Consider the following 17,087-nt stretch of genomic DNA (forward strand, 5'->3'; position numbering starts at 1 on the left):
ATACTCACTGTACACACAGTGACTATAATGATGTAATGCAAGACGTACTAGAATCTAGAAGCATTAATTAACTTCATAATATAAAGCTCTAAAGATAAACGCCAATTTTTTTTCTTTTAAAATCAGAAAGAACTATTTTATACCAACAATTTTTAATATTGAGTTTCCTTTAGCTGTAAGCCATAACTGTCAAAAATAAGAGGAGAGCTTTAAGAATTATTCTGTGCAAAAAGAGTTTCACTTTCTGATTTGAATTGCTGAAATGAATTAAATTCTCAATGATAGTCCAAATTTCTAAGATGCACCTGGATGTATGACTTGACCTTCATCGATGACAACTGAACTTACACACCATAACATTAGAGATTATGTTCTTTACCGGGTTAAAATAATTTAAGAGTACCCTCACATTAACATGCAAAATATCCCAATTGCTCTGTTTTTAACAAAATTTGGTAACACTTTATTTGACGGGTTTTGAATAAAACTGTCATGACTCCATCATAAACATGACATAACACCTGTCATGAACATGAGTAAGTCTTTATGAATATTTATGACTGTTGTCATAAAGTGTCATTCGGTAAATCATGACACTTTTAATACAAAGTTGACATTATTCAAAATGTCTTTGTTATGACAACTTGACATTAACCAAGAAATCTTGATCTGACATAAATTTGTTATATAGGTATTACTGATTAAACTTTAGCTTTAATAACATAAAGTTACATAATTTTTTAAAGTTTAATCAGTAATACTTTTATAACAAATTTATGTCAGATCATGACTTTTTGTTTAAGGATGCTAATTGCCTTCCGACACTTTTTTGGTTTAATGTTAGATGAAAATCATGCAGTTATAGTCACCAAACTAAAACTAAAGCAATTTAAATCAAAAGTATAATTGAACAGGTGAAATGAAAGAAAATACCTCATGCAACAAAGCTAGAAAAGAAATTAATGTTGGAAATGATGCATTAATTTACTCTATGTACTGACCTTTTTAATCAGATAATTACAAATGGATAACCTTACTACCTTTATTATAAAGACAGTCTATTCTAAAGCCTGTTAGTTACAATGCTTCTCCAACTATCTGGTTTCATCACTTAACACCGGCAGAAACCATGATTTTCAACGTTTCTGATGTGGTGGCACTTTTTCTTTTTTCTTAGGTTATGACTGTAATATATATATATATATATATAAAGTATTTATCTATGGCTTGCCAAGTTTTAGTGCTCCACTCAGATCTAAAATGGGCCATTCACTGGCATCAGCATTTTCTTCAATTTGCATCAGTTTTCTCTTCAAATGTAAAACTAAAAAATAAATAAATAAAAAAAAGAGAGAAAGAAAAAAAAAGTGACAAAGGAAATGAAAACAGCAGCACAGAGATGGTTAGTGGCCTCGTCCTTCACGCATACCTCCTCTGCAATCTCCCCAGAGCACAACAACGTGTCAGCCTGAAGGGAAATGCTCCACAACACACCCTTGGGCTAAGAGTGTGTGTGTGTGTGTGTGTGTGTGTGTGTGTGTGTGTGTGTGTGTGTGTGAGCCAGAGAGACGGTGGGGGGAAGTGGATGATGGATGTGTGCTGCAGCTGACAGGTTGATGAATATCCACAGGACTCGGTGTTTTAATGCAGAAAGTGTCAGGTGTGAGGAAGACAGCATCGTCATTTGCACTGACACAGTGTAAACAAATACATTTACATAGATATGCATGCACAGTCAAATAATTCAGATGCATCAATGCAAATTTTCAATTTGATGTGATCGTAGCTTAAGGAATTCTTTACATCCATCATATTTGGTAACACTTTGGGTCTGCATAAGACCTACATGACACTGTCATGAACATGAAGGAGTCTTCATCAATGTTTATGACTGCTATGAAGTGTCACTTGTTAAATAATGACATTTTTAATGCAAAGTCGACAATTTTAATTGACTCGTAATGCAAATTTGAATGCAACTTTGCATTAAAAGTGTCATTATTTACATAATAATGCAAAGTTGACACGTTTAATGTAGTTTTGTATTAAACAAAAACTGAAGAAATTAAATTAAAAGACCCTAATTTGATTTCCTTGTTTATAAAATGCATCCAAACTATGCAGTCAAACCATTTCACTTTCATAGAATGAAAGTGAAATGGTTTCACTTTCGGGGGCTAATTATCAGATACATCAGCAACACGTATGTGGAGATTTTCCATCTGGTCGATTTGCTTCAACTTTTAAAGATTCTAAGGATGAAAAAGAAGAAAAAGAAAATAAAAACAAGGACAAACCTGCATCAACCAGGACGGTCCATTAGCTCAGAAACCCAACAAGGTCATTCTGATGCCGCATTCTGACAGTCCGGCTCCGCTTTGCTATTTTTCCTGCTGCAATAAATGTCAATACCAAATTCACGAGCAATTACTTCAATATTCGGTGAATTATTTTAGACAAAAAAAAAAATTAAAACAAACTAAAAATGCCAACATCATGGAAACGCTTTACAAAAAGAACCATTTATTCCATAGAAAGGTAAAACAAAATGTTGGAAACGTTTGGCTTTATTTTACTTTCTTACTGCAAGGGTCAAAACTGTACATATGGCTGGGCGGGCACAGAGGAAAAAACAAACAAACAAAAAAAAAAATCAAGAAAAGGCAACAATGACTTCTTGGCATAAATTGTGAAAAATACCCACAGAACATGAATCCCTTTGGGAAGAAACCTCTCGATTATTCAAGAAACGTACGCTGTCAGTGGGGCGGCTGCTGAACATAAACCAGTGAAAAGACGAATGAAAGGCAGTTGTTGCTTAATGAGATGAGGACGCCACCTTAATTACAGCGGCATGTCCTCTTACACCCCATCGCAGAAAACACTCATGGACGTTCACGCAGACAATGAAATTACAACTGGTTATAAAACGTGTTTGGTTCCAGCCAGAACATTTCAGTCATTTTTCACTGGAGCAAGTTATTCAAAAATATTGTTGTTGTTTTTTTTTACAATAAAGGGTTCAGTAACCTCTACTACCAACACGCCTCGATCGATTTACGAAGGCAAAATAAAAGAGGGGAAAACAAATGAAACGTGTGTTTTTGAGATAAAAAATGTAAACAATATTTAGTACGGTGGCCTAAGGGCTCAGAATGATTCAGCTGGAAAGAAGTAAATGCATTCCCTTTTTAACTGTGTTACACTATCCCTGAGAACCGTATTTGTATCGAAGGAAAAGGTTTTGATTAATAAACACAAATGGAGCAATAGACAGGAGTTTGAATGTTAGGAAACAAACTAACAAAATAATAAAAGAATGATTTTCGGGATGAAAAGGTATTAATGATGAATCAAATTTGATGCGGAGACGCAACAGCAGGGGGATGAGCGTCTAGAGGTGTTCGAGAAGATCCGGGACGAGGACAGGCGGACGTGGACTGGAGCGAACGCAGCGGCGACGTTTCAGAGAGGAGTCAGTGAAAGCAGCACGGACACCCGCAGCAGGCCGCAGACCCACGAAGCCAGCTGCTCAAGTAATAGGTCTGAAGGGATCCAGCTCTGCATTTAGATCCACTTCACGGTAAGATCTAAATAGAATCACTACCTATGATACATCGCCTCGCAAAAGTATTTGTGTGCTTTCGTCTCTTTTCCACATTTCCTCATGCTACAGCCACAAGCGTAAAAACTACTCATTCGATTTTATGCAGCAGACTAACAATTGAGAAGTGTAACAAAAGTGACACACGGTTTTGGAAGATTTGGTGTGCGCGTAATAAAAACCGGTGCAACCCGATTGCCTTTAAAAGTCACAACTGACACGCCACGGAAGCTGTGTCCTTTTCAGAAGTAGAGGTGGCGCCCACGGTGAAACACGGCAGCGGCAGCATCATGCTGTGGGGATAATCTTATTCTAAAGGGACAGGAAAGCTGATCAGAGGCAGACTGGGGCAGATGTTTACCTTCTAGCAAGCTGAAAGTATTAGAAGAATAGTTAGCATATTTGTTTCTTACAATGGCTCAGTCAAAGTCCAGAGCTAAATCCAACAGAAAAGCTGTGGTAAAACTTAACACATGCTCTCCACCCAGTCTGACTGAGCCAGAGTTACTTTGCCCAAAAATAAAGATAAAAGAATTCAATCTCAGATTCGTATTTTTAAGAAATTTTGAAAAACCACGCATCATTTTCCTTCCACTTCACAACTTATTACTTTTTGTTATAATAAAATGCCCAAGAAAGCGTGTTGAATGTCGATGCGATGTTCGAAGGCAGTGAATACTTCTGCAAAGAAACGTCAAAAAAGGTAAATTTCATAATTAAACCCCAAAACCTTTGGTAGCTTCTATGCTAATGTAAAGGAGCCCTCCACCTTGTTAGCATATTCATGAAACCTCGTTATGAGCGAGCAGTAAACCGAAAAGCCAGAGAGAAAATATCAGCACAGCTGTGAGTGATAAATAGATGATTATGTTACCCGGACTGGCTCAAGTTGCAGTCACACCAGGCCTCCGACTCTCTTCCACTTATCTTCGCCATTTTGCGGTTTCAGATAATTCACATTCTGCAATTTTTAAAAGGCCACCATTTTGGAGACAGAACATTGACCCTTTAGTCCCCAGGATGCCTAGTTTGGATTATTACTGATTGTACAGCTAAAAATATATATATTTCTTTGTTTGGTTTTGTTTTACTTGGAGGTTCTAGAAGATAAACAAACCTTTTAAAAACTATGATTTGGATCTCAGCTATCTTACATGTCTCTCTATTGGTCCTTGCTAAAGGCCTGGGAAAATGTCAACCTGATGGCACCACCAACCCGAGCTGGATTTAGGCAGAAATGGATAATTAAATGGAAACGCATGACTTATTTATTCTAAATGATCTTAAAAAAGAGATAGCGACACACTGAATAACATAAAAAGAAAGAAAAAGATCAGCATGGATCATCTGTGAAGACAGTGCCAGGTTGAAAAGAATCAGATGAAACCCTCTTGCGTAGCGACGGAAGATGCATCGTCCACGTTGAACTCCACCATAGTCAGATCGCAGATCAGACTCCCACAGGCAGAAGCAGGGCTCACTTTTGCATAGATAGGGTGTAGCTTTTAACATGTTCAAGTCACAGTGACTGGGCAAAAACAAACAAACAAAAAAAAATCACTTTCTTTTTTTAAAATCTATTTTGTGCCCATCAAAATATCCACAAGAAAGAAGTCTCAAGTGGTAGATCAGTACTCTGTTGGTATCATTACAAATGAGATCACCATGGTATAAAAAAATAGCCTTTCGCTGAGGTCATTGAGTTTCCCCACTTCAGTGCCGAAAGGGCCCTTGCCAAACTCAAGGGTCACAGTGCATTGCCCCCCCTGCCCCCGCTTTTCCTACACGGGCCCCCCCCCCCTCAGAGCTCCTCCTTCCTCTTGACCACCTTCTCCTGGTCGCGGCCTCTGAGGTTACGCATGAATCCTATGAAGCCTGCTTCCTGCAAAGTGAAAGAATGATTAGAAAAGTTCAGTTCGGGTTAGGACTTCCCAGAGTTCAGTGCATTAATGAGTCTTTGTAACTTTGTAATTCAATCTTCTGTCATTATGTTTTACTTCAAGCTGGCCTGCCCGCACGATGAGAAAGTACCCAGCCGTGCCAGGTTACGGCTTCCTCTGCTTTGCCAAATCAGAAATATCAAGATCCACCTGCCATTGTTGCAGCTGCCCTTTATTTAATGATCCGCTTGAAGTTCGGCTGGAGCTCTGCATCTGGCCAAGGCAATCCGCTATAACAGCTTTTGCCATAAATAATTCATTTAAGCTGATATTTTCACATTAATTTACATGAGATTCGGAGTATAGCTTTGTAACTAATACCACATTTCTCTCAAAGAATTGTGCTATTACAGATATGAGCACAAGGTTTCCAACAGAAAACTTGCTAAGCCCGGTGGTTGCGTGCCTGGGCAGTCATTCATCCAGCGGCCTCTCATGTTTTGAGTAAATTTTCTTTTTTCCAGTTGACAGAAAATTTGAAGATGTCACTTGATAGTCATGTGATATTAAAAGATTGGAATATTAATACCTGAACACCAACTGTAAAGGCTAACCTGGTGGCGGCACAAGTAAAGCCTGATGGCCCGCCAGGCTTATAATACACTCGGGGAAAATAGATACAGGAGTTCTGTTTTAAAAGCATATAGGTCTTTAAAATTATAGGGTGATGAAACTAAAGTGGAACCGTTTGAGCTTCATGGCCGTGGTTACATTTTTGGGGAAATAGGGGCGTGGCAGCGTCATGTTGTGGGTCTGCTTTGCTGCAGGAGGAACTGGTGCACTTAATAAAGTAGTTCTAATTGTGACATCCATCCAAGAAATGCTGCTGTGATTCAGATGAGTGTGTTAAAACACTGGTGAGACCAAAGATGGAGCTTACCCCGCGATCCCCGTTGTATTTTTCCACAAACTTGCCGTAGTTGTAGTGGTTGAACGTTGGGTAGCCCTCCACCCCCTCCTGCTTGCAGAGGTCGTGGTTCAGTCCTTTTGTGCAGTCCACAGCAGCATAAACAATCTAAATGAAAGCAACGCTAATGGTCAGAAAACTCAGATCACACAAATATATTTTAATATTACAGTAACATGTTAGTGTGAGCTCTGGAATAAATTAAGAGAGCACTTAAAATCATTAGTTTCTCTGGTTTTCCTTTTATAGGTATATGCTTGAGTAAAATGAACATTGTTATTTTATTCTGTGAACTACTAACATCATGTCTAAGAAATTCTATAAATTTTGTATTTATTTGCAGAAAACGAGAAATGGACAAAATAACAAAAAAAGACGCAGCGCTCTCAGACCTCAAATGAGGCAAAAAAAAAAAACAAGTTCATATTCATTTAGAAACAACAATACTAATGTTTGAACTCAGGAAGAGATCAGAAATCAACAATTGGTGGAGTAACCAGAAGGGTTTCAATGAGGTTCAGTGCAGTGAGCTCTTTTTTCCAGAGCTGCATACATAATAGTATATATAGAAGTTTAATTTAGCAAGCAACTATGCGTTACTTTTTGACAATGACTTGTGCATGTTTCATTTCTGTGCTGATTTAAAGTTAGTTTTTATGAAGAAGAAACATAATTTTCATATTAATACTTTAAAAGTGTGTGTGTGTACTTGTAAGTAACCTATATAGGTCCATTCTAACCATTTTCACCAACAAATGGAGGTTTATTGTAGAACGCAAGGACATTTTCCTGATCTTTACGTTTTTCCAAGTAGAATGTAATCAAATAAGAAGGATTATTTGTTTATTAACGCTTTGGAATGTCTTTAACTTGTCTCCAGTTGCCATGGTTACCTACCCTTATATCTTGCTGTTTTTTCATTAGCTAGCATTCTGTTAGCAACCAGCAATTCAAGAACAACCAGTTAAACCAGAACAAACAGTAATTCAAGAACTACCATTACTGATTGTAACTCAAGAACGACCAGTAATACCAGAACAACCAGTTAAACTAGAACAACCAGCAATTCACCAAAGTCTGGTCCCCACAAGGGGAAACGCTGTTTTTGGGTCAGGCTCAGATTTAGGACTAAGGTGTGAATTAAGTTTTGGCTAGGGTTAGGTATGTAATGGGTAAAAGTAAGGTTTAGGCTGTAGAAATGAATGGAAGTCAAAGGAAAGTCCCCAAAAAGATAGCCACGCAAACATGTGTGTGTGCGTGTGTGTGTAAAAAGAGTGATCAATTCTATTCAGCAGCTCTGACAGAGGTGGTGAGGTAACCTTATTAAATATATAGACTCCCTGTTCCTTTTATTGTTTGTAAAGTTGCCTGGTGCTCCATTCACTGAACATATAAGATAAAATCCTGGCAACAATCCATCTGAGACAACAAAAAAACCCAACAACAACAAGGGAGACTTATGTTGAATCGATTAGTGACAAGCCATCCCAATGAGGCGTAAATGCCGTCTCACTGATACATAGCTCACTCAGGAAGTCCTTTTGGACAGCCCAAATATCACCCTCTTTCAGGATGCTGAGGGCTACTCATTGAACATGTCACTGTGAAATTATCACTTCCTGTCTGTCTGCTCGTGCATAACAAAATGCTGCAGAAGGAACAATATATTTGATTTTATTTTGCACACCTTGTGTAATGTGACAAATGCTTTGTTTGGGTATTGCAAGATTTGTTGCTTCTTCATGCAAATACAACTACTGGTTGAGAGTTGTTCGCCCAAGTGGAAATATGTTTATTAGAAACGTTGCCAAGTGTGGGGTATGTTTGTTGGGCGGTGCAACAAAAGGAGAATTTCACAGTCGTGCGATCAGCCTGACTGCTTTCGCATCGTGACGTCCTCTGCGTCTCCAAACACCTCCGAGTCGGGACTGCTTGAGATCCACGAAAAAAGAACAGCGGGCGGCGGCAGAGACAACAAACGCTCGCAGCGTAACTCCAGGCTCGTCTATGTGCTCTGACCCTGCGCAATCAATCAGACTTGTGGCGAATTGACAGGAGAAAATGAAGTTGTAGAGCTATTGTTCTTCAAAGGGCTCCAGCTAATTCCGTTATTGATCCATCTTCAAACGACAGAGGACTCCCACATCAAGCAATTTTACTGCATTGCTAAATTACCAGTTGGCCTGGTTTCAATCCACCCGGCAGTACACCGGGGCGCAGGCCGATACACGTAGAGATAAGAGTCTGAGCAAAGCTAAACATCTATGCTGAGCAGATATGGATGTGCATCAGCTAGTATCTGATAAGAAAGAGAACATAACTTTGATAAAGGAGGTGTTGTAACACATAACCTTTGATTCATTTAAACTTGATTCAGAATAGTGATTTCATGGGAAGATAATGCATCTCCCCTGTCCTGGGATTATAGTACATCTTGGCACATCTTACCTCTCACTGTTGAAAAGTGTCCGAGTGCATTTCACAGAAACAACTGTTCTCAGGTCGCACCAGTGTTTAAAAGAAACAGAAGGAATCTTCAATCTTAGTGCTCCATGATTCTCTTCCAGTGTTAAAAGTATCAAACTGTCAGCGTTTTACTCAAGTCTCCATACAGTTGGAACTTTTACACATGTTGTCACACTTACAGCCAATTTTGTTTTGTATTTTATTGGGATTGCATGCCGCGGTGGGTAGGCGTTTCCTCAACGACGACTAGGAAGCAGAAAGAGATGATGGGAAGATAAAATGAGCTAAAACAAGATGATCCTGGGAAAAAACATGCTAGAAAATTCAAATGACTGGGAGTACAGGTTCACTTTTCAGCAGGACAACAACTTTAAACATACAGCTAGAGATGATGTTTAGAACAAAGCATAGCCATATTCAGCTAAAGCGCTAATAGCATAGCTAATTGGCTAATTAACTTTTGCTAACTTTGAAAATGTTAATTTTCTTTGGTGTTTTGTTAGCTTTCAGTTGAATAAAGTTAGATATCTGTGCCTAATTACCAGTAATCATCATATTTAGATAATTCACCAGGCACATCTCTGTTCACTAAATTACTTATAAAGCTGCACTGTCAGCAGAAGGGTTAGATGCTGCTTGACAAATCCTGAAAAAACAGATTTTTGGATTATGCTGTTTTTGTCTTACGACTAAAGCAGAGAGATTTTTGTTTTTTAAACAAACTGTTTGAACCTGTGTGAATCTTTAATTTAGTCATTCTTTGGAATTGAGGAAAAAGACAAACAACTCATTACGACTCCTGCACGCAGCTCCAGCTCTGCAGCACCGCAACGCAACGTGGTTGTTCTAATTGTTTGAGTCTTCAATGCGCCAGCTAAGCCTGTGTTTGTCTTTGGTGAATCAGGCAAGGGCAACTAATGGACTGATCAACACCAGCTTGGTGTGATACACTAGGGTTTGGCTTGATTAATAATGGAGAGTGCCAAGTAAACACAGGTTCACTTTGCAGATTTACCAAGACATCAAACATCCTCTAGAAACTGGGTGGGGGGCAGGGAGTTGATGAGCAAAACTTATAGTTTTGTGTCCAAACAACAGAGATTATAGTCCTCTGGTTGGTACGTTTCACCGTGGGACTCGGATCAAGAAGCTGATCCAAACCCCACAGCTGAACAGTGAAGCAATGCCAAACCGTTTGAAGTAGCTTTGGTGCCTAGACGCCAGATTTAAAATAATAATAAGAAAACCCCATTTGCTTAGAAAGAGAAAAAAAAAGAAGATTAGATTCTCAATTTGTGCTTCCTTGCTACACTTATTTTTCTCTTCAGCATTTTTTTTTGTTCTTGTAATATTGACATATCTGTAAATGTTGTTGGTCATTATTTCTTCGACCAATTTCTTTCATTCATAGTGTTGGAGCAAACAGAGAGGGATCTTTGGTGATTCATCTATTAAGATAATCCAGACCACTGTGTTTTTCCCGTTCATCCCACAGGTCTCCTACAGCAGTGGTCAAAATTGAGCCAACTTGCAGCACAATGAGTAACAAAACAACATCGGAGTACTGCGGCGAACCCCCCCCAAAAGCATCGGACTCATACTTGCGACGTGCGCGGACCCCTCCCCAGTCCGCAGCAAAATTGCGAAGGGCTGACCGGTCCGTGCGACCAAAAAGGTTGGGGACCGCTGTCCTACAGGACTTAACTTGTATTGGCCATGGAAAACGGATAACTTTGTGCCTTCTGTTAATTTTGGAGGACATACTAATTAGAAGAAGTTAGGGTTATTTGGCTTTCAGGTGAAATTTTAGGATGAACTTAAAAGCACTATAACCTTTACATGTAAACTTTATATAACCTCAACATCATTAATCCAGTCATTGTGTCCCTGCATGAACAACCCAAGCCTAATTTCACCTTCATGGTTGACGGTGCTCCATCTCATTGAGGTCACATCTGGGGTCAGCTGAGTTGGTGTGCAGAGGTCCGCAACTCAACGACCCGAGGGTCGCTCAAGTCGTTGTGAAAATGGGATGGCATGCCTCAGCAGACAACAAGTCGACTTGTGAACAGCATGAGAGGCCGTTGTCAAAATGTAATTAATGCTCAAGAGCGTGCGACGCGCCATTGAGGGACTGACATTTTTTGTTGTGGCATACCCACCACTGGTGTTGGTTGGCTTTTGTTTCAATACATTGTTGGACAAGAGAACCACCATTGCAGGCTTCTCCTGAAATGCCCTACTTCCATGATGGGATCTCATTGTAGCCTAAACGTTTTACATTTTCCATAGATTTTGCCCAAAAGCCAAATATTCCCAACTTTTCTGAGTAGTATACAAAAATTCATTTGTTGACTAAACACATTTTTGTAAAATGTTTTAAGACTACATAGATATATATTTTAAAACAATTTTCTTTATAATTTTTACTAATAGTATAGTGTATGTTGCAGCATTCATTGTCCTGCAGAAAGACCATATGATGACTAATTTTCAGTTTCCTGAAAGCTCATAGTTCCAGTTAAAGTCCCAGTGTGTTTATGAAGTTATGGCTAAAAGATTGCATCTTTTTCAGGCATCACTTTTTGAACAAATGGCTGGCTTATCAGTCATTGTCTAATGGTTGTTAGAGTTCTGTAACAATAAGAGTTGAAGATTTCTTTTTCATGCTGCTCACTTTCCATGGTAAAAAAGATTTTTTTCCCCACAAATCTGAAGACTGTTTAAGAGAAACAAGCCCTGTGTCAAAACATAAATGTAACCCAGCTAAACAGAAAGTCTGGGATTAATAATTAAATGTTCTGAGAAACAACTTTAAAAGTAAAGCATACATTTTAAAAAAGGCTTACTTTTAAAGTGGTTACAGGGCCAAAAGTTGTTTTTTTTCTCCACTGAATAAATAAAGTAAACCACAGGTTAGATTCTCTAAGGGTTTTTACACGTCTTTACCAAAGGTGCCAACAGGTGTGGACAGCTCCGTGTGTCAGGGTTAAACTCAGCATTTAAAGGCCGACGAACAACAGTAAGCACTTTGGACAAAACCATTTCAGTTTCATCTGTTTATGGTTAATGTCTCAGTTATATGTTACAAAGGATTGCCTCAGAAAAATCCATGACCAAGTTGCCGAGGATATGTCACCGTTTCACGCCATCTGCCAACGATTTTGAAAAATGCCAACAAATGAGATCATCACATCGCCTGAGCTCACCGAGCAATTAATGTCAAACCTCTTCACGCAGCTTTACAACCAAAATACATTCGATCCTTTTTTTTTCGTCCATCCCTCTCAGTTTCAGATGATAGATTGTTGCGAAGAGAATTGCGAGACACGTCCCTTTCGTTTCTTCAGTGTATGCGTGTGAGAGAGAGAGAGAGCTGGTGAGTCACGGAGTTGGGAAGGTTTGGAAATAAACCCAGGCAGTCTGAGCTTATTAACAGCGACGAGAAGAAGTGAGTGGGCTGGGGCGAGGGGGAGGGCGCAAGGACACAAGCCCCAGAACGAACAGTAATGAGACGGAATGGAGATGATGAAAGATGAGCATATCCTGTTGCGACTGCATGAACCTCCAATAACCTTCAAACCCCAAACGGGCAAAACAGATTATGAAACGGCCTGGGGTGGAACAAAGTGATCATTCTCCTGACTGACATGTAGAGAAAAATATTAGGAATGGACAATGTTGTGCACCAGAACGATTAAAAAAAACATGGGATGGTGTCTTTTTGTTTACGTTCGAGTGGAACTCGGGCGATTTTTGTGCAGATTAATAATAGAAAACCTGCAATTACATACCGTAGCTACTCGAAAGTTGTCAATGAAAGGCTATAGAAAAGCCAGTTCTTTGGAATAAATGTAAGCTGTGGGAACAGCTTTTCAATGTAGACTAGGAACAAAAAGATTTGACATATTAAAACTTCTAAACTGTACTCAATAATGATTTGCGGCGCCAAAATTAGATTTTTCTCACATGGTGCGTTCACATCAAACGCGTTTTGAGCGTCAGGCATGTCTGGTTTACGTTCAGGGTCTATGTGGAAGCGTGTCGAGGGCCGTTGCGGCGCGATTTGAACCGGTTGGAGCGTTTGACGTGTCAAGAGCATCCAACGGAAAACTACGGCTGGAGCTGACGCATCTGAAGCGCCTCCACATAGACTTTGAATGAAAGCCAGAGGCGTGAAATGCTAGGGGTAGAGCAAAATATCAAGCGTCCGCATTCAAAGTGCACACGCGTCAAACTTGAAGCGTAGAGCGTGTTTCTGTGTAACGCGTTTGGTGCGAACGCACCATAAAACCATTTCGGAAGCTAGAAGTATTCAGAGTGCTGGCCAGGCAATGTGAATTCCTACATAAGGCCCAGAAAGCAGCGGACACTACATAAAATCACTTTAAAGACTTATAACCGAGTAGTTCAGTTCAATAACTCCTTATCACGGGTGATGTACTGAAGCATTTATATTCAGACACTCTTACTATTGCACTTCAGAATTGCTTTGTATTTTGCCAAGTTTATCACACCCATGTTTAAAACCATCAGTCATTTTAAAGATAAGCTGAGGAAATACAAAAAGCTGTATTTTAAAAAAAATAATGACTTCATATATTAAGGAAAACAAGAAAAAAGTAACTGCCAGTAAATCAAAATAACCAGGTCAGATGCTTGAATATATGGTTGAATATTCTCCTTCAGGACTTTCTGGTAAAAGAGCATAATTCATGGTTTTACTAACTAGGCAAGTCACCCAGTTCCTGTACTACTAAAGCAGCCCCAGATTCATTACCAACGTCATGTTAGCGTGGTGTTCTTTCTCTGAAATGTTTTTTTTTTCTTTAGTTCACATCAAATGTAACAAGATGCATTTATCTCGGCAGTCCTTATAATATTTTACCAACCGTCATGAGAATCATCAAGATGGTTCTAGGAAGTGGTTTTGTCTTTGAACTCTCACATTCAAAGCCATTTCTGCTCATTGTTGTTGAGTTATGATGATTTAACAGTGGAATTATATTTATATTTACTGAAATCTCTCAGATATTAAAGTTTGTTTATGATCCAAAAGAAAAGAAAAAAACAGAAGGAATTTGCAAGTGGGCAAATATGTTTTCCCGGAACTACCCTTCCTCCAGTTTAACATTACAAAAAGCTGAAAAATAAGAATTGCACCAATTTCTTTTTACTTTTTTTCTTTTTACAACATAACTGCTCATCACTCAACTATATGGTTTTAAAATTGTGAAAAGGAAAACTTACCTTGCGGTCCTCCTTAAAGAGTTCTGCTGCTGTGGTGAAGTGAGGGACGGCATTTTTACAGTGTGGACACCCTGAAGGAAAAGAAACAGGCAGAGATTTATAAATTATTATTGACATTTAGGGGCTAAACGGAAAATTAGAGAGGAAATGATGCCTGTGTTTTCCATATAAATATATTTGTTGCCATACACTCAAGCATTCCTCATTGCTGGCACAAAAAAAACAGACATTAGCTCTCTGGCTACACCCTGCATTCGCTATCCATGCAGTAAATTAGCAAAGATTTCATAGGAGTCTTGCAAACTTCTAAAAGGTGGAGAAAAATATAATCTGTTGCACATTCAATCACATAAGATATACAATAATCAGGAGGATTTTGGGGGGATTCTAGCAACAAAATGTAAACCCGGTGTGTTTTCCCAACAGCCTGTTTGCTAATAACACATCTTCTGCCTTCAGCTGCGGCTGAAGCTTGACATTCTGTGGGCACGGCTCGTTTGTTTTGTTCTCTTCTTGTTAATGTCAAGTACGCAGATCTTCTCTTCTGTTCATTATCATCAAACTGTCAGAAATGTTAAAAGGTGAAATAAAAGCGAGAACGCATCTTGAGGAGAGTATTATATATGTCAACAGGCAGTTTGACATAAAAGCTTTTTATGTGGAGAGGTAGGAGTAAATTACAGACCCAGTCGGCACATGACAGACAGACGTTTGAAATACTTTTACATTAATGGAAATTAACACAGTGTGCCGCTGTAAGTTATAAAAGAGCCAAACATTTCCTTAAAGTCCACTTAAATTTGTTTTTTAAATATAGATCTGAAGTAATATACATGTTTATATTGAGTTGTTAAAAGCTTGTCGTCGGTAAACACACTCACAACGATCAACAAATGTAGATACACAGAACATATGTATATATAGTGGAATGCAGCAGAACTGATAAACTGGGAAATTAATCATTTTTGAAAAATATTCACCATTTCTTTTTTTTTTTAAAGAATTTATTACTATTGTTATTATATTTTTAGGTTTTAAAAAATAAAGATCAAAACTTTTGCAAAAAGAGGATGGATACATTTTCTTCCGTGGGTTGCTACGCCAAGTATAGTTTTCAAACTGAGAAAAAGAAAACTGGACCTACAAATTTTTATTTTTAGCCAAAGACATTTAGAGCCTGCGGATGTTGCTCATCTCTGAAATAAAAACACTGGCATTCAAAATACAAGAGAATTTATCCCGCCAATTAATTTCTTCAATCCAAATTTGATTTGGGTCAGTGCTCACAGGGTTTTTGTTTTTATTACTCATGTTGAAGTTTCTTATTTTTTCACGCGGTTATTAGTGGGTCTTTGAATGACTTTTGAAGTTGGTTTGATTTTGAGAATCGTTTTATAACTTTACTTTGACAACACAATGCTTTTTGCCAACAAATCTCGATTCTTTTAAACTAATTAATCCATTTGCAAAATGCCCTGTTTTTGTTTCACAAACATCCAAAACGTTTTCTTTACGAGAATATTTACCTTAATTTTCAAAATTGGACATTTTTGGCTTATTTCACAAAACCTCTTTTGCCAATTATTTTCAGAATTAAAGCATTTGCAAACAAAGCAAAGAGATTTCTTTGCAGCAGAACAACAAGTTAATATTTCAGTCTATGCTTAGTTCATACAACAGCTTAAAAAAATTTCAAGGTGCTTGATTGACTGTGGTTGGGTCGTTTTCTCCTTTTACGCTCTTGATTCGGGCTTCACTTTTTTTTTTAGCACAATGTTTTACCCACAATGTCTTGATGGGGTATTGTGGGTAAAAAAAAAACAACACAGAAAAAGACATACAGTTTATCCCATCTTACAGTCTCAGAAAAGTCTTAAAGTGAGGTTTTATCCAAAATGAGCACATTAAAAATAGACTTCCCCTTTAAGCTACAATGTAAGTAACCATGTACTGTATTTAAATTTCCCCAACACCAGATCAGAGTCACAGCCGACTAAAACAATATCAAATGATAACTTCAGATATGACATTCACGTTTAATGTCAGCGCCGCGATGATAAAACGACGCATCTGTTCTGCGCCGCTTGTGTATTTTTAAAGCTGCTGCAATAAATAACGTTTCAACATAAAAAGGTTCTTCACTGAACTGTAAACACAACTGAAAGGTCTTCTGTTAATAGAAGCTTACGTTCTGAATGCACTCATTTACCTGCCTTTTCCATTATCACAATTAGCCTTCATTTCCCCAATTTTTCATTTTGAGTTAAGACGCTCGCCGCAGAGGCACAGGCAGAGCTATTAAACAGCTTACACGTCTAATGAATCAAACTGTTTTAATTAACTGACCAAGCCATTACCAAGCAGATGGTCCCTAATGATTATTGGGCAAATAAAAACAAAGCCTTATCTTAATGCATAAGTAGTATATAAAATGGCTCTTTCATTTTAGTGATGAGTTGCCTGAGGTCTAGAGACCTGTTTAATTATTGAGGCAAATAAATAAATAAATAAATAAATAAATAAATAAATAAAGTGCTCAGTTTTTGGCTGGAAGAAGCAAATTGTAGGTACAAACGTAGCTGCTGCGATGATCTACTGTTTGGGTATTTTTAAGCTAATTTTCCCTCTTTTTTTTTAATCCACTTAGTGTAGAAGATGAGTTACACAGTTTGTTTTTAACAAAAATAATGTTTTTTTTTATAAATGGTCACTTGTAGTCTAATTAGTCCATATAAGCTGGTAGGATTTGACATTAGAAACTACAGTATGTATACGCACACGTCAGCTCAAGTTTGCTATAGATAAAACTTAAATAAACCAACAAAAACACATCAGTATGTGACTAAAAATCATTTCAAAGACAGAAATGATCTATTATTTTTCCGCGGCTTCCAAAGCCAGCAGCAACGTAACTAACCAG

At 38.2% G+C, this 17,087-nt stretch overlaps 1 protein-coding gene across 1 annotated transcript in view; it reads right to left on the bottom strand.

The window, feature by feature from the left end:
* Positions 1 to 5,379: 5,379 nt before the first annotated feature.
* The window catches only part of pdia5 (protein disulfide isomerase family A member 5), a 62,550-nt gene continuing 50,842 nt past the window's right edge, over positions 5,380 to 17,087 (bottom strand). Inside the window, exons 15-17 of the mRNA XM_005802972.2 lie at positions 14,168 to 14,238; positions 6,425 to 6,559; positions 5,380 to 5,486 (exon numbers count right to left, since the gene is read on the bottom strand). Of these exons, the coding sequence (XP_005803029.2) occupies positions 5,406 to 5,486; positions 6,425 to 6,559; positions 14,168 to 14,238 (287 nt within the window). The 3' untranslated portion in view covers positions 5,380 to 5,405. The remainder of the gene's footprint in view (positions 5,487 to 6,424; positions 6,560 to 14,167; positions 14,239 to 17,087) is intronic.

Source organism: Xiphophorus maculatus, chromosome 7, assembly GCF_002775205.1.
Source record: "Xiphophorus maculatus strain JP 163 A chromosome 7, X_maculatus-5.0-male, whole genome shotgun sequence".
Lineage (NCBI taxonomy): Eukaryota > Metazoa > Chordata > Actinopteri > Cyprinodontiformes > Poeciliidae > Xiphophorus > Xiphophorus maculatus.